Genomic DNA, 26,212 nt, shown 5'->3' on the forward strand with positions numbered 1-26,212 from the left:
TATTAGACATGTGGAAAAACAGGATTGGAAATGTGTGTGTTTGTTCCTATTTCTCTTGAAAACACCTCATATTGACAATTATTGTAGTAAGTGCATAAATATTGGGTATTTCTCCCAAAATCTCCTGATATCTAGCTTTTACCTACGCTGGACTGTGTGTGATTCAATACAGGGCCTTGATAACACATAATTATTTTATTACCTTCCCATTCTCTAGATGCCACTTCACAAAGGTGGCGGTCTCAATAGTCTTAATATGTGAGGCCGGAGCCTTCATGTGATTTTTAGCTACCCAGCACCTCTACTCTGTTTTTTTGTTTTTTGTCATTGGTCTCATTTCATCCAGCTTTCATGCCACACACACACACACACACACACACACACACACACACACTTGTACACACAAATCCAGACACAATAACCGCATGACATCCCTTTCATGTGTCAGCATGTGTTGAGCAGAGGATTGCATGGACGTTAGGAAGATGAAGTAAACGGTGTGTGTGATTGTCTCTCTGTTGCTTAAATGAGCTTCTAAACAGGCTTATATGCTCCGTGTAGAATTGGAAGCTATACAACAGTAGGATGCCATAGATCTGATCTAAAATTCTGTAATTTAAGAAAATGGAAGGTAACAATGTCCCAAATCGGCAATTAGGTGATTTGCATTTCCACGACTGATTTCCCTGAAGTTTACAGTGTGCTAACAGTATATAAAAGTTCCCCTCGGTACTAGTAGTCATACCGCAATCTGCATAACAGACACGCTGCAGATGATGGCTGTTGAGTGGCGAGAAGAAAGAGAGAAGCAGGCGTCTCTGCATATGGATGCCAATTAATTATTGATGATCAGCACCACTGAAGGCCTGATGAGGACCTGACTGAAAAAAAGTACAGCCATACACATTCACTGAATCATACCCCCACACACGCAGCTGAAGAACCAGGTTTTCATTATGCCTCCTGCTGGTCAAGCTGCCATTTTCCTCTCATTATTTGTCAACGTCACCTTCCTGCATCAGCCCTAAACTTTCTGCCATAACACTGAGACAGGATGCTGGGTGGCCTCCATGGAACCGAAACAGACTGCCATCATTTTCTTTGGTACAGTGGTGCTGTACGTTCCACAAAACATACAATAATGAGAATTACATGTTTGATTAGTCCATTCATCTAAAACCAACTAACAATACAAAACACCATAGACGGGCGACACATAGCATCAGTGCAGCGGTGTTATCAGTCTTAGTGTGACTACCATTTTCCTTGTACAGCGCAACATCTTGTTTGCACAAATGTGCCTTAGGCTGACCACAATAAAAGGCCACTTGAAAATGCGCAGTTTTACTGTAACTGCATTTACTACATTTCAAAGTGGCCTTTTACTGTGAATACTCCGAACCCCACCTGTCATGCGGTCATAACCAGCATCTTGATCTGCCACAAATGCGAGTTGGATAGATACATATACTGTACATATCTTGGATATGTACAGTAAATTGAATAGTTGAATTTCAGTGACCACACATGGGCTTTTCTGGATGAATGGATAAAGAAAAATCCCACAGTCTCACTTCAACATCATGTTCAAAGTTTTTAGAGCTGCACTCAAGTGTGAATTATGAGAGAAAAAAAAAATCCCCACCTTCTAAATTACAGTTACTGCAGCCGTGTTCCACTGGTTGTGGTTGATATTGGAAAGAGCATCACATCAACGTTTAAACTGTAACCCTCGGCATCCTGAGCCACTTTCGGTCTCGCTGAGTGACTTTCTATCCGCGTTAAAACCACCACCAGCTGCAAGGCCCACCGCACTGAACGCAAGATTGAAATTCTACAAAAGCTCTACCTCAAGTGTTTCCCAACACAACAAAAGCCTTCCAGACGGGTGAAAACCTGTCCATGAAACACTGAGCTCGTGCATTCAAGGATGCGTTACTCCCCCCAAAGTGGATATCAATACACCTTGAAAGAATGGCTTCACATGTTAGTTTTCTCTCTTGCAGTTACATTGCTGGACTCCATGTCAGCCTTGGCCGACCTGGGCTGGGAGGCTTATCCTAATGAAGGGGTGAGTACGCGCAGCACGCATCGCGCACACGCGCAAAAGCTCTCACAAACAAACATGACTGTTTTTTTCTTCATGCCTCCACCACATGTATAAGTTATGCGGTGCAGTGCCGTGTTTGGAGGGAGCACTGAGTTCTCGAGCTCTGCTTGCTAAATCAGGACTCTTCAGGGGGAATTTACAAATTATTTCCGCTGCGCTGAAAACTGCGCGCTGGGTGCTGGAGTCTCCAGTTATTTATTTATTTATCTATTTATTTTTAGGACAAAACTAAAGAGATGAGCGGGAGGGGTAAATATTCTTATGTAAGCAAAATGGTAGATGTGTGTTGCAGTTTGTATGCTTATATATGCGTGCACGAAAGGGTTGCATAATGCTCTTTTTGCAGGTAAAGGCAAAAAGCGAGCCCAGAACGCCGTCACCTCACATCAGCGAGAAGTGGGAGGAAGCCTCGAGAGGCCGAATTATGACGTGGACTCAAAATAGAAATAAGCGCGAGTTTCTACATCACGCAAGCAGAGAAGCCGTTGAATGGCACTGATTGGACTCTACTCAATTCCAACTTCCGTGTCGCTATTCAGCACGGGCGGCTTGAATTGCGGGGATGCCACACACGGTTTCATGCTTGCGAGAAGCAAAGAGGCAGCTGAAGCGAGCGGAGCTTAGAGAGCTTGTTTTCTCAAGCAAACTCAGGGTATCGGGTTCATTGGTTTGAAATGCGTTGATTGTGTGGCCATATTGTTTTTGTTTGTGTATGTTTTCTCTAAATGAGGTTCTCATAGGAGAGCGTAATGTGTTCCGTCTGTGACTCATTATGAACAAGTAAGAGCGCACACTGCACAGGTTATTTGTATTGACAATATGATTTGGTTTACATTGGCTTCCTGAAAGGCACATTTGTTCTTACTTTACAATTACAAATTACTGACTGGAAAGTGAAATCCATCTTTTTTTTTTTTTTCAACTCAACTATCTTTTAAGAAAAGTTTAGGCATCCCCCCTGAGTGTAAACAGAGAGGAAATTACGTAAGTGGTTCAAACTGGTAGCCTGTTTTTATGACATCTGTCCCTTAACTCGTCCATAAATGGTTGTTACTTCATATTTGTCTTGCCTAAGAAAATTATATAAGGCTAAAATGTGTACACCAAAGGGACGTCCTCTTTAATGTACTGCAGACATTTATGTTTTTGCCATAAAAGGATCAGCAGGTTGTGCCAAATAAAAAAAAATCTGTTCTTCATTTATGAATCCTATATAAATATGATGTCCTAACAGCTTTGAAACCTTGATAAAATATAATGTTCCCTCAATTAGTCGAACTGAGTCTAGTGAGGTGAGCAGGCATGTTGGAACGTCTATAAATTTGATGAAAAGGATGTGTCCCCCCTGGACTGGTCACCACCCAATCAGAGAGCAGATTTAGACCAACAAACGTTCGTAATCATATTCAAACCGATGGACAATTTATTGTTTTCAATTTTTATTCTACTCATGAAGCCCTTTGCCAAGATTCACTCAGCGCATCAAAACTGTGGGGGTGAAATGACCAGTTGAAGAATTTGAATACAAAAGTTTGTTAGCCTCAAAGCTTCACCGTGATCCTTTCCACTGGCTGTGAGCCCACTCACTTATTGCGACAAATAACTCCAGAGTAGGCGAATTGCTTCGGTAGCCCCTCACTCACGTTCTCATCCCATAGACTTTTATAATTTAAATAGCCACTCCCACCACATTTCAGTTGTTCAGCCGGGTTCACGCCCATTGTCCTACTTGCTTCCTCTCCTGTCCTTGTCCTGTCCTTCCCTCACAGGGTAGCGCACTACAGCCAAATTAACATGGTGCTAGCAGCATAATGATTTACTTTCCTCTTCTTGCTTTCAGTTAGTGCTTTGTCTTTTGTCTTTTCTCACTCCGCTCAAGAAACTTGATTCTGTTTGACCGACCGACTCTCAATAAATACTAAGAAACCACAGCGGCAGTTTTAAAACTCCACTTTGACACAGTAAAACTGTAACGACACAAAAGGTATTTGGCATCTACAGTCTGCTAGACCTAACAGCCAAACAGGACAAAGAAAAAAAAATAAAAGAATTGGTAGAATAATTGATAGTAAAATATATTAGATAGGCACAGCCCTACAAATGTGCTAAACACAGGGTCATCTAATGGCAAAATCTTCTACTATTTCCATGATTTAATACACTCATGTGCCATAAAATGTTTGGACAGTGCCTCCAACATGAAGTTACAATATTTTTTGGGGGGTAGGGGGAGTGCTTTGCTTATTGTGCTTTATAAATTGACAGATAACAACAAACCAATTCAGAATTCACAGACGGGCCTGCGGTTTTGTAGTAAAATGTAATTTCGTGGTGTTTTGAAATACACCAAAAAAAATATTTCCACTGATTACAACTACATGTCTATCTGTATCTTTATTTGCTGTATTAATGGCCTGTCTGTAGAAACAGTCAGTGAATGTCATAATATGTGAAGAAAGTGGAAGACGGTGTGGTTGCGCGAAGGTCTTGTGTTTCATATAATGGGTATTATCAAGTTGACCTTCAACCCTTTAAAACCTCGAGATTGGTTTCAGCGAGAGCCAATTCCAACCAATCTGCGACCACTGTCTACCTGAATTAGTCCAAAAACCACACTTGACCCCCCAGGTCAGTTTTAATCCGAGCCGTGCGGGGCCGGATGTGGCCGAGACGGAGCGGAGCGACCCACTTCTGTCACCGAGCGTGTTGGGGGGTGGGGGTGCGCTTCGTAGGGGACACAAAACAGATATGTCATAATGATGTTTGAAAATGAGGGGCCCCATAACATCTCCCCACCGCCAGCGGCTCTTCACCCCGTTCTAATTTGGTATCCCTAAACTAAGCCAGAGTTTTCCCAAACTTTGGGAACCAATTATGTGCTCGTAGGTGTACACATCAGATGATTGCAGCACCAGGGATATTATGGTAAGCCAGTGAATGACTGAACTTCGACCCTGATCTGACATCTCTGCTTCACTTCAAAGCAATCAAGAGAGCTCTGTGCTGATTGGCTGCGTTGAGTACGGGCTCAGCAAGCTGGGAGAGTTTTTTTTTTTTCTTCTTCTTCTAAATGTCAATTAGCGCTCAGACTGAACCTGCATTTCAACTCCATGTTTCTGAGTTGGCGAGAACTCAAAAACTATCCAAATATAACAAGCGCTGCCTTGAGATACTGCACGAGTTGATTTTGTTCTGGGTCCGCGCTTGAATCCCAAATTACCTGTTCCTTTTTAAATGAATGGAAATTCCATTCATCTGTTCAAAAACAATCATTTTGGTGTTTGTGTTTTTACTAATGGCACGGTGGATCAGCAGGAAAGCGTTGGCCTCAGAGTTTTGAGGTCCCGGGTTCAATCCCAGACCTGTCTGTGTGGAGTTTGCATGTTCTCCCTGTGCCTGCGTGGGTGTTCTCCGGGCACTCCGGTTTCCTCCCACATCCCAAAAACACGCAACATTAATTGGACACTCTAAATTTCCCCTAGGTGTGATTGTGAGTGTGGCTGTTTGTCTCCATGTGCCCTGCAATTGGCTGGCAATCAATTCAGGGTGTACCCCGCCTCCTGCCTGTTGACAGCTGGGATAGGCTCCAGCACTCCCCGTGACCATCGTGAGAATAAGCGGCTAAGAAAATGGATGGATGTTTTTACTAAAGAAAAGTATTGCAATATTGCGCTTAATGTAATGACATAATTGAATATAATGTGTGCACAGTTTGCACATTATCATTATATGCTGCAATTCAAGTCACTCTCCAGTTTCTTCTGAATGTGATATGTATATGTTCTGTAATATTTGTCATTTTCCATAGACAATTAAGCATACTGCAAATACCTTGGTATTATTATATGTGTCTGCATGCGTAGCTCCACTGTTTGTGTTCAAATATTTGTTGCTTCTAAAAGAGCGACTATCAATGCTGTTAGCGTGTCAATAGCAGTTTCCGTTATTTGTAGCTAAACGGACTCTTATCAGCCAAAGCGACACGTTTTTTTTTTAAGTACAAAATGGGTACTTCTATTTTGTTTTGACAATAAACTTCAAGTGGCAGTGGCATTAAACAGCTTGAAGCCTCTTTTTTGGAGGAATTGTTCACTATTTGCTAACCGCTGCTTCTTGTCAAACGAGTTAATTTGAGTTCGTACTCTATCTCAAGGTAACGCTCACAACTCAAAGCAAAAACTAAATGAAGACTTAAAAAAAATAAGGTTGAGTCACTCTTATCTCAAGGCACCACTATTTTCCCACTTTTGCAGTCCCCTCCCCACCCCCTTCTCTCTCTCTCTGAAACGGCAAGCGTGTCATCAGTCATGCAGTGAGAGGAGCGCAGGTTGTTTTCCTGTTCATAAATACACCTGTGCCCCGCAACGCGCAAAAAAAAAAAAAAAAATGTGATGATGAACAGACGTTCTAACTGGGGAAATAAGTTGCTCTTTTGGAAGTGGCAGTAATCCGGCCACTCCAAACTCTGCCTACAAAGAAATAAACACAGACATTATAAAGCGCTCTTTATCCCTCACTGACTATTCCCATAAATGCTTTAATCACTACTCCTGGGGGAGTGTTGTGTGCATGTGTGTGTGTCCGTCCTGTGATGTCCGACTGGTCTCAATGCTGCACAGATGGGTCTATTTAGCTGCCAAGCGCGCCTGTAATTTACCAACATTTATTCCCTTCGCTCCCCCCCGGCCCCCCTCCCACCAGTCTTTAGTTTTGCACTTCTAATTGGACCGAGCGCATTTGATCAGGAGGACTCGCAGACGTTTCGCAGCTACGTTGTCTTTCAGGAATCCGATGATGAACCCTTTGAGGGCAACGGGCTAAGCTTTCACTGGTTTTCAGTTGGCTGAAGTAGCTTCAACAATCTTTCCAACCCCCCCTCACACACAAAGTCTCCTCCCTTGCCGCTGTTTCTCTGGTTAAAGTTGGGAGAAGATCCAGAGAGAGCTGGTGGTGCTCCAATTCATACACACTAGACATCTCAGTGGTGATTAAAAGCAGCTGAGTGTGAGGAAGTCTGCGTGAGAATGCCCGCCTTTATCTGTTTTGGTGCTCAAAACCGAGGTCAGTGGCGTCAAGGATTTTATTGCCGCGATGTCGCAACGTCACATCACATTAACTTCCAGAAGCAGAGAGTTCCGTTTTGGGTCTTTAAGGTTGTTACTGGAATCGCTTTTCTTTTATTTCTCCTCGCCTCGTTGTGTCTTTACCGAAAGCAGCAATCTATTTTCCCCTCTGATTTAAGAGCAGTACGGTATGACAGGTGGACTTTTGGTCTGCCTCTGAGAGTTTTACACGATAAAAGGAATTTCTTAGTACTAAATTCTGAAAAGCCTCAGGTTTCAGTGGTTCAGTTGTTTATGATCTTCATTTCCTTTATTCGTCAAAGTCTTTGTAACCACTGCCGTAGAAAGTAAATATATGAGTTCATATTTTATTACAAGAATTTAATACAATTAACACAAACATAACAGTACTTTGGAAGTACTGTGCAGCCCTCCATAATTAGTATAAAAAGAGCACATATTGAGGGAGATGCTTAAAAGGCTTCTTTTTGTAATCAGTTTACTTTTTTCCTTTGAGATTTTAATAAGTTTTTATACTGTAAATATTTTACAGGAGTTGCATAGTTGAAAAATAGCAATTTACTTTGCATGAGTAAACCAATTTGGTGTAAAATAGTATTCCCAAAAAATTGTACAATTTTAAATTAAAAAGAATCTAAGTATGCATAATAAAAAAAGGGCATATTTTCAAGGAATGACCCCAAAGTTGTTGTTTTTTTTTTTAAACCGGAATCAGTATGTCTTCATTCACATTGTTATACATCCTGTAGTTGCAAAAATGTATCAGGGTTTTGTGATGCTAAAACTTAATATGGACAGACTTACAGTATAAGGTATATTTTTGTTAATTTGTGTTTGTTTGCTGTCTGTTATGATAATTTAGTTTGAATTCACATTGAAGCACTGTGTTTGCTGTATTTTAAAAGAATCTTTTAAAAAAGTCAATTTTGGGCATGTAATTAAGTTACACATCAGATATCAGTACAATGACAGAAAATTAATCAAAATAATTACTACAGTATGCTTGTAATATTTTGTAGTGTTGAAGGCAGCTATGTTACTTTTAATTATAATAAATACATTTTAAGACAACAATATGGCAAACTTGAACTCAATAACTCCTGCTGTTTTAAAATTCTGGCAAAAAAAAAAAAAAAAAAGAAATCCATGAAAAATGCAAATCCCCGAGTGGTGTGTGTCACAGCTGGACACTTACGGATGTAACACAGTGCTAAAGCGTCGTATCACTTTGTAATAAAACCACGTGATGTTGCACAGCACGTTTCCATGGTTACCAGGCAATGTCATCATCATAACTGTGAAGCTTGAGGATCAGGATGATGACAGGAGTACAGAACAAATATGGTGGTCTTCTCCATGCTCACAAACATTTCTTCCACTTGCATGCGTGTGTGTGTCTTGGCGCACGTGTCCAGTCGGTTTCCCCTTCAATGGATCAGATATCCTTTAACACTGAAACCACATTGGTTTATTTTTCTTGTCTTTAAGGAATAGAAATGCTCTTTCTGTGCGCGGCGACTGTACGTGTGTATTTGTGTGTGCGTGTGGATAGAAATGTTTTCCTGCTCATGCGAGAAGTGGTCTCAATTACTGCCTTAGTCACAAGTGGAAACAGATGGCAGAAAATGATGGGAGACAAAGTTGCTCTGTGTGTTACCTCCTCATACACGCACGTGTACACACACGATCCTTCCCCTGTGAGCACCTTCGCTCGAGAAAAATCGGGTTTCTACTTTCATATGTGCGGCACACGCACAAGACAGTGCGCCAGTCATCCTGACACAGCTCATCACTCATACTCAGTCGGACTTCAAAACAGAACTTGTAGGTTGTGCTGCACCGCACTTCATTGAACGTGAATCCAGTTCCCCACCCCAAAAAAAACTTGGGGACTGAGATCTTGTTTATCCATGGACCGAGCCATGAAATAAGACCATCCTGGAGTTGTGTGTTGATGACATCAAGCTGCTTGGTATAGCGTTAAAAAAGGAGGCTTCCTCTCGTTCCTTTCACGTCCTGCGCTTACCTCAAGTATTTCCGCTTTCATTCATCTTCCCATTTCTGTTTTCCCTCTTCTTACCTTTTTCAACAACCTTGCCATGATAGACACCACTTCCCATGTGTTTACTGTAAAATCATAAAAATGACATCAAGTTGTGCCTGAGCACAACGCGGTAATCCAACTTTGCTATGTCTCTTACGTTCAGTGGGAGGAGATCAGCGTGATGGATGAGCGGAACACGCCGATGAGGACGTACCAGGTGTGCAATGTCATGCAGGCCAACCAGAACAACTGGCTGCGGACGCGCCACATCAGCCGGGAAGGAGCCCAGCGCGTTTACATCGAGATCAAATTCACCCTGCGCGACTGCAACAGCCTGCCTGGCGTCCCCGGTACCTGCAAAGAGGTTTGTGTCAATTCACATACACACGCAAGCAACACAGATCAGAACTGCATGTTCCAAAAGAAAAAAGAAAAAAATCACAAGCCGGTATTATAAAGAAATAAAATAAGCACATGAAAATGCGCTTTTTCTGATATACAGCACCTAAAATACGTTTTCAACTTTTACAATTTGAGTCTTTTTTTGTCACTGTTTGAGCCACATCAGCTTACCCCCCCCCCCATTAAAAACAGTACAGATGTCGGCAAACCAAATTGCAAAGTGAGATCAGAAACATGAACACCAATTCTCGTGCATAGCTATTATTTCCTTCAACAGAAATATTATTGAAGTTTCCTAATCACTTAATCATTTGAAATGTGATGCACAGCTGAGCGTTCTACTTGGATGCTGTTTTGGTGGAAAATCTTGTTCATGTTCCTCAACCTACTCTGAACAAAAATGTAAATGCAACACTTTTGGTTCTGCTTGCATTTTCATGAACTAAACCCAACGATTTCAGAATTTTCTATGTACACAAAAGGGCTAGTTCACTCAAAACCACTAATCAAGGATGCCGAAAGGAGCTCTACAAATATCTTGGAAGCTGAAATCATCCCAGTTCTTTCATGGCTCACAGACTGAGCATGTCTGGCACGCTCTGGATCAGCGTGTTCCAGTTCCTGTCAATATCCATTGGAAATCAGTGCACCAACATTGCACAGGCTAAAATTAATTACCCGATCAACTCTATGCAAAGGAGATGGTTGGATTGCGTGAGGGAAATGATGGTTACACCAAATTCAACCTCTCTGGACATTCCCAATGCAGTATTGGAGCACATTTTTAGTGTCCTTTTATTCTGGCCCGCCAAAGGCACACCTTTACAAAAAGATAGGCGGATAGGCCACACCTGGGAGGAAAATGGATTATCTCAGCAAAAGACAAGCGCTCACGAACACAGCTATAGACACATTTGTGAAGCATTTATGAACAAAGTAGACCTTTTGTGTACATACTAGAAAAAGTCTTAAATATTTCAGTTCAGGACATAAAAAAATGGGATTTAAACCAAAAACCTTTATATTTTCACTCACTATAAATATTACAATATTAAAGTAATAACTCTGACAATGTTGACTTTTGTTGCAGTTGTCTGTTAAATATTCATACCCAACGTTGTGTCTGGTAAGCGTATTTCAAGTTAAAAGCATGATAGCCTGACTGTCCAGTACATGAACGAGTTGAGTTCTGAGGAACCTCCCAAAGTCGTCGTTTTGAAGAACAGTAAAAAGACTTTTTTTTTTTCGTTTGTGGGTGTAGATCAATTGCGTAGCCGTGTATTTCATTTGAAACAAGTCAATATTAGATAATATCTCTTGCAGTCTGGCATTAAAGAAAATATGATAATTAATTTGATAAAAATGTCAGACTAAAACATTCTGACATTTATGCAGTTGAACAAATTTACCTTTTAGCGTGCCTTGAGCTAAATCAAATTAGATATATTGACTCTGTCTGACCTTTATCTAGAATTAGTTCCAATTAGATGCTGTTGTTTTACATTCCTTGGGCAGAGTACTGAAGAGTAAAGTTTTCACAAAGTTGAAACAGTAGCGAAGGCAAAGTGTAAATCCTCCGGCAAACATTCATCAGACATCATTTGGAATGTGTGGAAAACTGAATCAAATGAGTAAATTCAAATGAAATTTGTTTTCAATAACATGATCAAAGAGATACAATATTCATTTAGTGACAGTGTGTTTATTATTGGAAGGATTGCAGTGTAACATAATACATTTGTGTTTCTTACGATACGTAACATGTAAGAGTGACCTCGCTTAACTACAATCTAGAGATAAAATTGTAAGATAACATGCAGCACGGCTCTCAACCAAACTACAACTACGCTTTTTTTTTTTTTTCCGGGACGTGATTATGCAGACATACTTAATTTGGAGAGTACTGGGTAGAGTAAATGAGTTCAGTGCTTAGTAGTGCAAAGGGGGGGGGGAAAGCATTTTTCAATATTATATCTCTCTTTATCTTTTCAATTCCAAAAGCATAAGAAACAATGTTCCAGAGCCTCTTTCTGGACCTCCTCGTATATTTTAATTTTTGATACTGGTATATATTTTTTCACAAGCCCCCGCTCAGCCGTATCTGTGATTTTTACTGCTCCTCTGTATACACTTCACTCCACTTAGTCCGTCTCCTGCGCTCCGTCACTGACATAACATCTTTTGAATGAGTAGTGGAGAGATTATATGAAATTGCACAGAGCAGCGTTTTCAAAGAGCTGCAGATCGTCTGTGACTAGTTATCGAGACAGATGGACTGACGTGAGAGGAGAGGACGGCGAGCTTGTTAAAATTTCACATTGGGTGGACTGGTGTGTGCCCAAGGGTTCTCAAAATATACAGTAATACATCTGTAGAAGTTGATGTAGGTGGTTTGTTTTGCAGACATTCAACATGTACTACTATGAGTCGAACAACGCCAACTTGTGGTTCATCAAAGAGAGCCAGTATGTCAAGATTGATACGATTGCTGCAGATGAAAGCTTCACGCAGGTATGGATCTAAAAATTCGCACACAAACAAACAATACAGTATTTGCATGTGGGGGGGGGGAATAGTGGCATATTAATTCAGAAAGCAAATTACTGGCATTGTATTTAACAAAACAGTGATCCCTAGCTACATCGCTTTCCATTTTGGGTGAGGTCGAGTGTACAACCTGTAAATGGAGGGTCCTTGGTTCGTATCTCTGCTTGAGCATACATTACCTATGCATGCATGCAGTCAGATGTTTGGTAATGGTCAGAGGGGTTGTAGGCGCAGAATAGCAGCCATGTTTCGTGGTTACACAAGTAACTACCACTGCCAAGTCTGTTTCTGGGATGAAGGAATAATGTGTAAAATTGCAATGCATCTTTGAGTTATATAAAAAGCACCAAATAAATCAAATTCATTATTATAATTACTGTTCATGCGTCTGCTATAAGGCAGTTTCCAGCAGTCTGCCCCAGGGAAATCTATTTTTTGAAGCTATACAGTCTTTAACCATCATTTTTATGGGCGTTTACATCAAATGACTGTCCATGTTCTGAAAGCCAAAACACGTTATTAGTCATGAATTTTTTTTCAAGGTATAATTGCCATTGCGCAGTACTAAAGTCAACACATCAACTAATCAGTTCAACCCCTACTGATGTCTTGATGTAACTGTCAATATATTTGCTTGCTAAATGAGGTGCATTATCTAGTAATGTCTTTCTAATAATGCAATATTCCCTTTCCATAGGTGGATGTTGGCGACCGCGTGATGAAGCTAAACACAGAAGTGCGCGACATCAGCAACCTAAGTAAAAAAGGCTTCTACCTGGCCTTCCAGGACCTGGGCGCTTGCATCGCTCTGGTTTCGGTCAGGGTCTTCTACAAGAAGTGTCCACTGACTGTGCTTAATCTGGCCCAGTTCCCCGACACGATAACAGGGGGAGACACAGCCCTGGTCGAGGTACACGGAGCTTGCGTGAATGCCTCAGAGGAATTTGAGGCTCCAAAAATGTACTGCAGCGCAGACGGAGGCTGGCTGGTTCCTATCGGGAGGTGTGTGTGTAAACCGGGCTTCGAGGAGAACAAGGACATCTGCCAATGTGAGTGGAGTGTTCGTGTCTGAGATATGTATGTGCTTTGGCTCTCCTTGGTGGGAGGATGGCATGGTGGTGTATTCTGGTAAGCAGTGCAATTAGTGTGCATATTTGTGTGACTTTGTGAGCGCCGTCCTTTCGAAAAGCCTCCCTCAACACAGACAGACCTTGCAAAGAACTGTGGGAGTTGCTTTGAGGCATCTTCTCCTCTATTTAAGAGTTTTCTGTTTGTGTTTGTCCAGCTTGAATATCTCATTTTCCCTGCTGAGCCGAGTAGCGCATAGTGAATGTGTTTGAGAAAGTGTTTATTGTTGTGTGTCTGTGTTTGTGTTGAAAGAGAAAAAGGTAGGCCTGAGGAAGACGGTTATTGAGTCGTAAAACTCCACAGATGGCATGTGCAATGTGCGCCGTGTTTGTGTGGCTGCATGTATTTGGGAGCGCAAGCTCTATTAGATAGACGCCTTCCCACCGTGTCCCCACAGGCTCACTTTCCTCCAGGAAAGAAAAACAAAACCATAGCTATTTATCCTCGCAAACTTGCAATCCGAGCGCGTAGTGCAATCGCAGTTGTTTTGGAGAAGCGGCCGCCAAGACACCTTGGCAGTGGGGCCTTAGAGACGAGCGAATAAGTACAAGCTGTACACTGCAGCCTGCACACTGGTAATGTGCACAGATTGTGCCGGAACGCTGGCTGCATCTCAATCGCAGTTGAGCTTCGCGTCTGTCTGGTGCTTGTTTTATGACGGCCGACTTTTGGGATTTCGCTTCTCACTCCGTGGCGGTCCCTTTCCCGACGTTAAGGTGTACACTCTACAGGCAGTCGTCTATTTATGACCTATGCGGCTTAGGTCTGTTCAACTTTATGATAGCGTTTACGACTAGGTCGTCACTTGCATACAGTCAGTTGCACGACTTTTATTTCCATTTAATGTCCACTATTTCACTATCACGGTGATTCCAAACCATTGTGCCATGAGAAATCATGTATATTGGTTCATCTATCTATGACAGCTACGTATGATCACAGCCCAAACAATTCAACGCTCTTCCATTCGTTGAGAATAAGAATAAATGAATATTAAGGTGTTTGTATTTAATTAAACAGGCCTGGATTTCACATTGAGTAAGTAAATGTGTCAATAACTTGAGATTTGATCATCATTATTTCATTATATACAAGTACTTTACTGTTAGCACTGTGACATTTGTGTTTGGTGGGGGGCTGGGTGACTTTTCTAAAATAAAATATGAGCCATGGCTCAACAAAGGTTGGGAAATACTGTACTAACCTACAGTATAGCGTGTCTGGCAAGAGACTCTCACTACTCTATCATGGAGTCCTGAAAAAGAAGAGGGGGGGGGGGGAATCTTGGCCAAGTTATTTGAAATGAAGCTCTTTGAAGATAGGGAAGATGTCTTCCAAATGATGAATCCACAGGGAAATGAAAAAAAAATGCAGCAACAACACTTTCCACTCTTCTGGGAAGATGGAACAAGGTACTGTTATGCTCGTAGCTTTACATGCCCTGGTAAAATTTGTAGAATGTGTGTAGAATTTTTTAAGGAAAAGAATCCTAGGGCTTAATTGTGTTTAATCTGGAAAAAGAAACCCTCACATTTGTTGCTGATTCATCCAGAAGAACATTTGTGAGGTGTCAGGTGACTGATGTGGATGATGGAAAGGAGGTCAGGACCGAGGTTGTGGTTCAGAGACATTCCTTCGATTGCCTTTGTGTCCTGGTTAATGCTGGAACGGGTCCGTCTTGAATTCGTTTCCACAAAGTTGAAAACATTGAATAAGATTAGCTCTTGGTGAGAAGAAAAACTAATAGCGATAACGTAGCCCATCTAAGATTGGACAAAGTCCCAACAGTTTTGCCTTTGTGGCATCTCCAATGGTGGAGCGATGCAGCAAAGCAGTTGACCTGAATGACCCCTGTGACCTCAAAGGCTTACTTGCCATGTTTTAGTAGACTGCTGAGAATATAACAAGTGACCTTCCACCTTGAACAAGCTGGCTTCAATTTAATAATACTGCACGTGTGTGGGTGTGGATGTTGTTGTCACATTAATGAGGGAGTCACATTGATAGACTAAGGTCATAGCGTAGGAATCACATGACCTTTGTGTTGTATAATAACTTCTGGTGAGTGGATTATTGGTCAACAGGCTTTTATTGTTGCCTATAAATCCTTCTTGGCTCGAGTTCAAGTGAAAGCATATTTGCTTATGTGGTGATTATTCTACGAACAATCAACGGGTATTTGCCAAACAAATTTAATTCCCTCGAGATGATTAGAAGCATATCGGCCGTAAGCTTTCCTTCACCGCCTACTCAATTAAAGGGAATATATTTTGGGCAATTCAGACATTGTATTTTGCACATGGAATCAACATGCAAAACATTAGGACCACCTGCACGATGTAATGAGATCCAAATTAGAAAAAAGAAGCAAAACTGATACGGCTTAGCTTTGGTGGGTTGCGTGTGTTAGCAGGATGGTGTCAGATTTCATCAAATAAAATTTTTTGACTATGAGAGCATCCTGAAATTACAGTAATTTGGGTAAGATAATTGTAAGGGAGCAGGATTAGGCAAATAATACCAATTTACTTTTAACTGTGATCCAAATCAGGATTGTTTGACCTCAGTAGTGTGTGTCATGTAGTTTTTGGTAATAAACTCCCTCTCTGACACTGTCACTCCAAATTTTACTTTCATACTGTACTGATCACTATAAAGTGCCTTTGGTGTCCTCATTAAAATCCCTGATTCATCATGGACATCTAGCAGAATAATCATGTTCATGTTTTTTCTCTTCAAATGTTCTTTCTTCATTTATATCATTTTTTACCCATAAAATGTACATGATTGTGGCATGTCGTATAGATCCTTATGCTCATGACAGATTGTGTAATAAGTGATTAAATAATAAGAAATCATTTACATGGTTTTATTGTTCACAAGTTATTTGATAACATGAGAGATTTTGATCAGGTAGATTCCATTTCTATAATCATATTGAACATTGTGCACTGTCACTGAAATTGCTGTCATCATGGAACAACAAACGACATTTTCAGCATTTTCTCTTTCTTCATTCAAGGGTGAAACAGTTGATTGTTGTATGATATTTACACCGAACAAATTTACGTCATATCTGTAGTTGGACGTTCTCAAGCTTAACATGTTCCCTCAGTCAATCAAATATCCAGAGGTATAAAAAAAAAATTGGAAATGTGAAATACATTTGTTAAACGGTACACAGAAACAGAAAATTTTACTTTTGAAATGGGGACGTCTCAAAGGTACCTCGTGGTGATATTGACTCATAGGCATAATGTGTGTGCAAATATATAACTAATTATAATACAGCACTCAACATAGAGTGCACATCAGTTGTGGAAAACCTTGAGCTTTCTTTCAGAATCAATATTTTCTATATCGCATTGTACTAATCCTCACACAAATGTTTACCATTGATTGCAACTGAAATTTGGTGCACAGCCAAAAATGTCATTGCGATCACTGCGAAAGGGATAAATACATTACTTTTTAGAGGACGTGCGCTCGTTTGCGTTAAGCACTGTATCCGCAACCAAGCCGCATTCCAAAAAAAAGACATGAGAGGACGCATATAGAAATGTGAGCTAGTGCGTTACGCTTTAATGTGTCCCACCGAGAGGCGGCCAGGTTGTGCCGCGTCCTCTCAGACCTCTGCGGTGGCTCTAAACAAAATGTTCCTACCCTGACACATTCTGAAGGTACTCCACTGGGAACACACACACTGCTAATGCATTTAAATCACCCTCTCGCGCTTGCTTTCACACAAAGGGTTGGGGGGTGGGGTGGGGGGATGGATGGGCATTTGTGACTGTCATTGTGCAGGTGAACAAGTCTAGTAATGGCCACTTTGAATTCCTTCTCTCTTGTTCCTTGTTGCCATTTAGCTGCTTTGCTGCTCATTGTTTTTTTTTTTTTTTTTGCTAATGTTCTGTGTGGATCTCCTCCTTTTTGGCCCCTTGAGCTGCCTCATTTTGTCTCACTGTTTGTCTCTGACTCCCATCCGCTCTCCCCCATAGCTTCCCTCTTTGTGTCCCCATCGCTCTTTCTCTCTCAGTGTGGGGCGCTAATGGAATCATTACTAGCCTTTCTGTGTTAGACAAACAGCAGACACCTCCAATTACTGCCCCCTTTTCTCCCTGCAATCCCCCCTTTATTCTACGAGTAACCTCGCTCTGGTGTCTCTCTATAATAGGCTTTGTCTTCCCCTACAGTCCTCACCAGTTTCTTATTATATTGTCTTCTCTTTTCCACCTTGCTGTGTTTCATCCATTTCGCTCTTTTTAAACATGTGCAGATGTCTCCCCATCTTATTATCAAGTCTTGCTCCTCACTAGCGTACTTGTAGCCAGGGTCAATACCCCTACCTTCATTAGACCATTCAGGGCTCGATACTCCATATAAATAAGTCTTTTTGTTTGCAAAGATCCTGTAAAATTCAGTCCATTGTGTGCACTGTTACATATAAGCCTGATCCATGAAATACATTTTGAGAAATAGGAACCTAGATTATGATAAAAATAAACAGCAGAAAACAACACAGTGGTAAAAATACTGCCATTGTCACAACAAAAATATGCACAACCAAAATAAGGTTAAGAATCTCAAGATGTTGTTTCTTCAACATCGTCTTATTCACTGAATCCACTGAAATCACCACATTTTTGGCATGATGAACGTGTGCGTTTGAGTAGGCAACTGTGAATACAGCACAGTTGGACCGTGAGATATGAGTGACTCACAATGACGCTAACTAAACAACTAAAACAAAAGGAAAGACATGATGTTGAAAATAACGCCATAACTTGGTTTTAGTCTGTTTGCTTAATGCAAACACAAAATGGGAAATGCCAAAGACAGGCTAACAATTGTAATCTTTGTGGCAGTTAGAACTCAGCAACTGATATTTCAACACAAACAGTGCAGCAAGACCTGACAGCAGAAAATATAACAATACTCCCAGGCATCTAGTCTGTATTCTCTGCAACAACTGATTAATATTACACAAGTTTAGAGAGTCACTTACAGTAGTTGTGAAACTCTTCTTCATTTGTGCCTGCATGAGTGTATTGTACTGGCACTGGTGGTTTACTTGCATTCAGCATACAATTAATTAATCAATATGCACAAACCTTTAAAATATTAAAACCTGTTTTATTATGTTATTATATTTCTTATAAAGTACAATAATACAGTGTGGTATTTAGATTTTGTTGGTGGAGAAAAAACAAAGTTTCTTTTTTTGGTGGGGGGCTGGAATGGGTTAACAACATTGCCACTTGTGTCAATGGGGAAAGAGGATTTGAGGTAAATGTTCATGGAAGTAATTATTCATCTCAAGTGACTGCTGTTCTGATACAAATGATTCCCTGTGTGCAGATTTGATTGTAAAAGACGAACAATTAATCAGGATTTTGAACATTGTGGTCAATGAAAAATTCATCAACAGTTAAATTGACCTTAGTGCATTATAGAGGAGCTAAAAATGGACGAAAGTGAATCGCTCCTGGGATCAGAAAGAAAATAGATCGCGAATAAGCCACATCTTTGTTCAAGCTGCAGGGGTTAAAGCTGGTGAAAATAGTTGATAGGCTTATAGTTTGAACTTTACTGGAATATCATGGCTTAGACCTCAGCGACCTCATAGCTGACTAGTGCTAAACGACTTAAATAGGGCTGCGGGTGTGTGCTGTAAAGTGAGTAGAAATCAGTGAAGTAGGAACAAAGGCACTCAAGAGTGTCAAGTCGCTAGTTGCTAATCTGACTTTTAGAATTATGACCATGCATGACTGCTTCCACACTTACCGCTACATGTGCTTTTACTTTTTGAATGCTGCAACTTCACGTCGCCTCACACTGAAAGCTCTAACCACGTCATCAGGTCGTTTAGTAGTGAGTAGCTAGATAGAGCTCGTGTAACGCTGTTATGTCCGTGTTATATCACTCACGTGTGCCGTCCGTGAACTGAGGCGTGCTAGGAAAACAACACTGTGGCTCTATCACCTGAAATCATACTGATGCGCTTTGTCACTTCATGGGGACTCACGCACACTCTCTCCCTCCCACTCAACCAACATTTGCACACTCCAGGAGGCCATCACCGCGTTCAGACAAGCTTTTTTTTCCCCCCTCTCTCTCTTACACATTCTGTTCCCAGCTACCATTACTGCATCCGTTCTTGCTTTCCGCTCCTTCGCCGTCTGCTGCTTTCTCACAGCTGGCAGGAGGCATAGTAAAATCTCTTCTCAGACCTCTTTAAGCCCAAGAGATACACGCTGAAGGGCAGGAGTGTGTGTTTGTATGTGTGTTCTGTCCTCTTCTGTGGGTCTGACAGCACCAATTACTTCCTCAGATGGAGGAAAGAGAGGAGAGAAGGACAGACACCTGTCACCTCAACGCAAGTCCTCATAAAATCTCTTCCCACTCTCTTTTCCTGAGGATGCAGCAGTGCTAAACTTCTTTGTGGCTCTACTATTTTGTTGCATAGACCACTGTAGCTACCATCTTTTTCCTCATGCATTTCATCTCACATTTAAGAGCACACACAGAGGACACAAAGTTTCATCGGGATCCACAATTTCTTATGAATCAAGAGAACAAAGTGTTGTATTATCCGATAAAAAGCACTGCAAATTACAACGTGGTCTGATGAGGTTTGACACAAATGTGTCCTCTCAAACACGTTAAATGGAATTTTCTATGTTATATTTATTTTGCTGTCAAATGCTGCCCAATTCATGAAACTTGATTTGAGATTATACCTTGAGAATGTGCATACAGACAGCAGGGATGTCATCCACATAGCAACCCTGCCGATCGTGTGGGGATCCATGAAGGCAACTGTGTGTGTGTATAATAGTGTATAATGTATAGTGTTACAATATTGTAGTTAGCTGTTGTGTGTATTTTAGTTATGGATAGTTAAGAGTCTAGTGTGTTCCACTTGTTTTATTGGTCATTACTAAAACAAAGGCTGAAAATTGATTTATACTTTTGACATGCCCTCTGACTGAACCAAGTTTCTTGGTTATTGACTTGCCTTATGTTCCCAAGCACTGTGTTTAGTTAATGATAAATACCCCCTGCCTGAGCATGAATAGCATATTTTCTTTTTTGGGTCAGTGGACTGTCTGCATGGAAACTGGAAACTGAAATATTTGAATTTGAACGGTTCTGGGAGAACTAGAATGTTAGTCCCTGTTCCCATTGGTTCTCAATTCTCAATGCCCTACCCTAGTCAGGTGACCTTGTGTTATGCTTCAGACAAAATATCACCTTGTTAGTCACAATTTTGAAGTAGGTGGACACAATCGAAGGACAAACCCCAGAATCCGCTCTAAATCATGCCCCCTAGAGACATCACTATAAATTAAACATGTATAATTTAATTGGTAAGGTTTCTTGACTCTAAAACCTTCAAGGTTCCTCTTGGACACCCACTTCATCCTCCAACACATAGTTTCATTGAAAGTGACAGATAAACCAACTACTATGAAAACATATGCTCCTTGGCAGAGATCCCGTCTTTTAAGGGCTGGCCATGTCCAAAAGTCAGGCAAACATCACTTTTACGTGCCGTAAAGTCCACTTGGCTGCGGCTATGAGATCATAACTTCAGGGAGGCAGCGTTAAGGTCTGCGCAATTTCATTTCCAGAAGAGTTTTGGAAAATGTCGCCCAAGCTGTGCAGGGAATTTAGCTTTCCATTTGTTCAGTGACCGGCCACGATCAAAGGGCTGCGTCTCAGCTGTTAGGACAATCAGACTTTGGTTGTGACCACAGACCCGAAGGGAAAGAAAACTGTTTATTCACAGCGAAAAAAAAAGAAACGACCTAAAGGTTATAAGACATGGATTCAGTAAAGCTTTAATCAAGATATGTAGTTAAATGCACAAGATAAAAGATTGTGCACTTAAAAGGGATGCACGCGCGCACACACACACACACACACACACACACACATACACACACACGCACATCAAATGTTATAAGAGGATTTCAGCCTCTGTTTGCAATAAAAGGTTTTAGCAAAGAACAGATGTAGACTAAGACTAATCTTTACACCTGTAAAAGAGATTGAGCTCATTTCAGGGAACTGCATGCATGTGTGCGTGTGTGTGCGCGTATGTATGTAAAGCTCAGTGGGGAACCTGCTTCACTTCATTGCCTCTCCCACACAGAACCTGAACTCTGCCTCCATCCCACTAGCAGTGAGTGTGTGTTGTATGCTCAGTAAAGTGAGCAATTTTGTGTTCAACTGCGTACAGACGTTTGAAGGTCAATGCCCCCCCGCCCCACATCCACTTTTCCATGTTCACACACATGCTGTTCTTTGGTTTTTGTGCTCCTCTCTTGGTGGCAGCTCGGGGAGGTTGAGAGCAGAAAGGTTAGAGGAGGTAGGGAAGGGGTGGCAACAAAAGGATTTAAACAGTGAGTCAAGAAGCTCTTGTGAGTATGCACTAGATAAGATGGACATTTTGCAAAACTTTGGGAATGATGCAATTAAGCTGTTGAAGTAGTAAGGCCGACCACACCTGACTATTTACTATAATTTCATATCGCTGGCAGAATCCTCGCATCTCCCAAACCATCACATTTTAGAAAAAGGTTCAGCCATTAACATTGCATCATGAAAACTAGACTAGTCAGTCACTTTAAAAAAAAAAATTAAAATCAACACATGTGGATCGACCAATAGTGTAGTGCATATTTGGAATAAATATGAAATTGACCAAATTCTCATGTAGGTTTCTGCCCGATGTTGACGATATGTACCTGTGTCTCGAAAACAAACCGTGGAAAAGGTACCTGTGTGAAAATGTACAAGTGCACTCAATAAATGGAGCAATTGATCATTGCCAACAGTCTTTAAAATATCTACACTTCATTATGACCAGTTTCCACTTTACAGGGCCTTTCCCTCAGTGTGTTCCCACAAAGTCAGGGGCATAGAAATGTCAAAAATCCCAGAAAAATTAAGATTCAGTGAAACTAAATATCTGAACCCTTGATAGATTCATTAATTGATAAGAGGTACGGCCCAAAACTGGAACCAGAAAAAACTAGTTATCTCTGCAGTATCTTCTACATGTCTGTAGAATCCTCTCAACCCTTTTAATCTGTCTGGCAAAATTTTTCACAATACCGCACATAATTTAGCTATTATCTCTTTTTTTTCTACGTCTACCTCACCTTCACCTACCTTTTCTTTCTCCCCAATTCCCATTTCCCCTCCTTTGTGTTTGAAAAAAATGACACACATCATCACAAAAGCTTCGGCTGTCACGGTTTCCTCACCACACAATAGTCGCCGTCTACATATCTATTTGGCCTTGCTGCAGACAATGTCGAATTACGCTCTGCGTAAAGGCTCACGATCACCTGCCACACTCGAGCGTGGTATTGGCCTACTGAAAGCAATGATCATGAACGTGGCTCAGCTCAGTTTTGAGCAGTAGGGCAAGCTGTAAACGAATAAACAGTGAAAACTGAGAAAAGCAGGATAAGAACCGAGAAACTGTTAACACGTGTGTTTCCATCTCCTGGTGCCTTAATATAGCCCTATCCCCCACAGATAGGGGGGCTATGGAAGGCACAGAGGGGAGAGTCCTCTGGGTACAGTCGCCATTAATTGGCTGTGATTCATATGCTGCTGAGTTCCATTTAGTTAAACAAGCGCACATTTCTGTAGTGTTGAGTCAGTTTTAGGTTTGCTCCATTTAAGATCTAAAGGCTTTCCAAGATGGGAGCACAGGAGAGCCAGCATGTCTGTCGAGCAGGAAGCACAGACACAGGAAGGCAGCCATTGACCCTTTACCCTTATTCCCCCTCCCTCTCTTTCTAGTTTATGGATGGTTTCCAGATGTACGATCAGTCTGTCAGAATGATAGGGCAAACGTTAACCAGCAGCAAACATGACATACAAATTTAGCAGAGGTCAAAGTCCAATTTGTTGAGGGTTTAGTTGGTTGAGTGGCTCGCACCAACCAACTCTTTAGAACACACTGATTGGTGAATATGATGTGATGGACGTAAAGTCAGCAGCCACCAAAACGACCGCAATGGATCGAATGACAGCATAAAGTTTCAGCACTGGAAAAAAAAGTGGAGCGCGTGGATAAGAGAACCACTCCAGTCATTATATGAAGGTGCAGGTAAATTTTTTTGGTGTGATCACTGTAGTATAGTTTCACAGCATTGAGACAAAGGGATTTTTGCCATGAAATGTTCTTTTTCCTCAAATGATGAATATGCGTGCTGGTACAGAAGGTGCATTTGTAATAGCTTTTGACTTTTGCGAACAGGAAAGCCATCATTTGTTTTCTTTTCTAGCCGCTGATGAGAAAATCTCTCCAATTAGCAGCAATCGAAACGTTGCCAAAAAAATAAGAGCACAACTATGGTTGATAAATGGCTTCACATCTGATTATTCCTATGTAAATATAGAAAAAAAATACAGAGGACACAAAGAGAGAGTTGGATTTCTTACATAGATTGTGTCAATACTGAGTAGCTGAAGCAGGGAAGCCTAGATTTCCTTTTCCCCAGCCACTTCATCCAGCTCTTCCAGGGCGATCTAAAGGCCTTCCCAAGCCAGCAGGGAGATGTAGTCACTCCTATGTGTCCTGGGTTGGCCTAAGGGCCTCCTTCCGGTGGGATATGTCCAGAACACCTCACCAAGGAGGCGCCATGGGGCATCTTAACAAGATACCCGAGCCACCTGCTCTGGCTCCTCGAAATGCAGAGGAGCAGTGGCTCATGTCTGAGCCTCTCCCAGATGACCGAGCTTATCACCCTCTCTCTAAAGGAGAGCTCAGACACCCCGCGGAGGAAACAACTTTCAGCCGTTTGTATCCGCAATCTTGTTCTTTCTATCCTGATCCACAACTCGTGACTATAGGTGATGGGAGAAGCATGCATCGACCATTAAATTCATACCTTTACCTTTCAGCTCAACTCCTTTACCACAACAGACGTATACAGAGTTCGAATCACTCCAGACACTGCACCGATCCGCCCGTCAATCTCTTCCTCGATTGTTCCCTAACTCAAGAACAAGACGGGATCTTATTCTGAGTCAGAAAGGGCATTCCTTTTCCGACTGAGGACCATGGTCTCAGATTTCCAGATGCTGATTTTCATCACATTGCCACAGTGGATGACTGGTTAGCACGTCTGCCTCATAGATCAAGGACGCGGGTTCAAACACGGCCTCACCTGTGTGGAGTCTCAATGTTCTCCCTGTGGATATGTGGGTATTCCAATATCCTCCCACATCCCCAAAAAATGCATGCTAGGTTAATTGAAGCTTAGAAATTGCCTGTAGATGTGAAAGTTTCTCTATATTTTATTTTATTTTGTGCTCTGGGATTAGCTGGGGACCATCTTAAGACTGGACCCTGACTCTCATTGAGAGTTAGCTGGGATATGGTCCAGCATGCCTGTGACCTTAGTGAGGATAAGTGGTACCAAAAAAATAGACAGATGGATTTTCATCCAAACTGCTTCACACTCTGGAGCAAACCACTTTGCTGAGAGATGAAGATTGCATCTTGATGGAGCCACAACCAGATAATCTGCGAAAAATAGAGAAGTAAGACTGGACCACTCAATGCCTTGGCTGCACCTGGAAATTCTGTCCATGAAGTTAATGAACAGAATCAGTGACAAAGGTAGCCTTGGGAGAGTCCAAACCTCACTGGAAATGTATTCAACTTACTACTGACAATGTGGACCAAATTCTGGCACAGGTCGTATGGGGACCGAAATGCCCATATCAGGGGATCCGGTACCCCATACTCTTGGAGCACATTCCACAGGACCCCATGAGGGACACGGTCAAACACATTCTAAAATTCCACAAAAGACACGTAGACTGGTTGAGTAAGCTCCCATGCACACTTGAGGACACTGGTGAGTGTATAAAGCTTTACATTGTTTTACGGCCAGGACAAAATACCCTTCACTCCATAACCCCTGAAGAGACCATACCAGGGAAGGTGAAGTGTGATGCCCCTATAGTTTGAACAAACCTTCCAGTTACCCTTCTTAAAAATGGGGAACACCACCAAAACCTGCCAATCCATCGCCCCAATATCCATATGATGTTGCAGAGGTGTTTCACCAGGCACCCCTACAACATCCAGAGCCTGCGGGAACTCCGGTCCGATCTCATCCTCCCCTTGGGCCTTGCCATTTTTTGAAATCACAATTCAAAATGCCATATATGGGTCATCTAAAGTAACATCAGTCTCACAGTTGTATAACCATTTATTCAACAGACATTTGAAAACAATTGGTCAAGCACAACATGTATAGGGAGGATAACAATAACCTCATATTTCTTCTTACATAATTTTACATAGATATTACACGTTACATATTTATTCCTGTGAAAAAACAACAGTTATTATTTTACAACTTAAAAGATTTAGCTGTAAATTTCTTCTTTATGTGTCTCTCTGATTCTATTATATTGTTCCCTAGTGTCCCTGGCACATACAACAAAAGTAGAAAGAGAACAGCTAAAGGAATTTTCTAACTTTTCAACGCGGTCAGATGATTTCAGAACGGAACAAAATAAATTCAAATTTAAATAGGTCAAGGCACCACTCTTTTCAAAAAAAGTTTCTTTTTTGTTGGATAAATAGATCAATTCAGAATCGTCACTGCCCTGTTTTTGTTGCAATCCTTCAAGGGTGTAAAAAGGGCTGCTAGACATTGAAATGGCTTGTAATACAGTTTTGTCAGTTGTGAAGCTGGCGTGGTCCTAGGTACCAAAATGGACACAAAGGAATCACTCTCCACTGTCTGCACGGTGCTAAACGGAAGCTTTGGTAGCAAAGCCATTTCAGGTAGAAACCGTTTCCCTCTTGCTGCCATCAATATTAGGCGCTCACTGATAGACGAAAGCAAGCAA

General features: G+C 41.5%; 1 protein-coding gene and 1 long non-coding RNA gene across 2 annotated transcripts in view; one reads left to right on the top strand and one right to left on the bottom strand.

Annotated features, from left to right (window-relative positions):
• epha4b (eph receptor A4b) overlaps positions 1-26,212 on the top strand; it is a 114,282-nt gene that overhangs the window by 18,814 nt on the left and 69,256 nt on the right. Inside the window, exons 2-5 of the mRNA XM_061840065.1 lie at positions 2,007-2,071; positions 9,402-9,602; positions 12,044-12,151; positions 12,885-13,236. Of these exons, the coding sequence (XP_061696049.1) occupies positions 2,007-2,071; positions 9,402-9,602; positions 12,044-12,151; positions 12,885-13,236 (726 nt within the window). The remainder of the gene's footprint in view (positions 1-2,006; positions 2,072-9,401; positions 9,603-12,043; positions 12,152-12,884; positions 13,237-26,212) is intronic.
• LOC133511291 (uncharacterized) overlaps positions 7,672-26,212 on the bottom strand; it is a 165,961-nt gene continuing 147,420 nt past the window's right edge. The window contains exons 2-3 of the long non-coding RNA XR_009797856.1: positions 9,396-9,592; positions 7,672-9,321 (exon numbers count right to left, since the gene is read on the bottom strand). This is a non-coding gene — a long non-coding RNA (uncharacterized LOC133511291). The remainder of the gene's footprint in view (positions 9,322-9,395; positions 9,593-26,212) is intronic.

Source organism: Syngnathoides biaculeatus, chromosome 13, assembly GCF_019802595.1.
Source record: "Syngnathoides biaculeatus isolate LvHL_M chromosome 13, ASM1980259v1, whole genome shotgun sequence".
Taxonomy (NCBI): domain Eukaryota; kingdom Metazoa; phylum Chordata; class Actinopteri; order Syngnathiformes; family Syngnathidae; genus Syngnathoides; species Syngnathoides biaculeatus.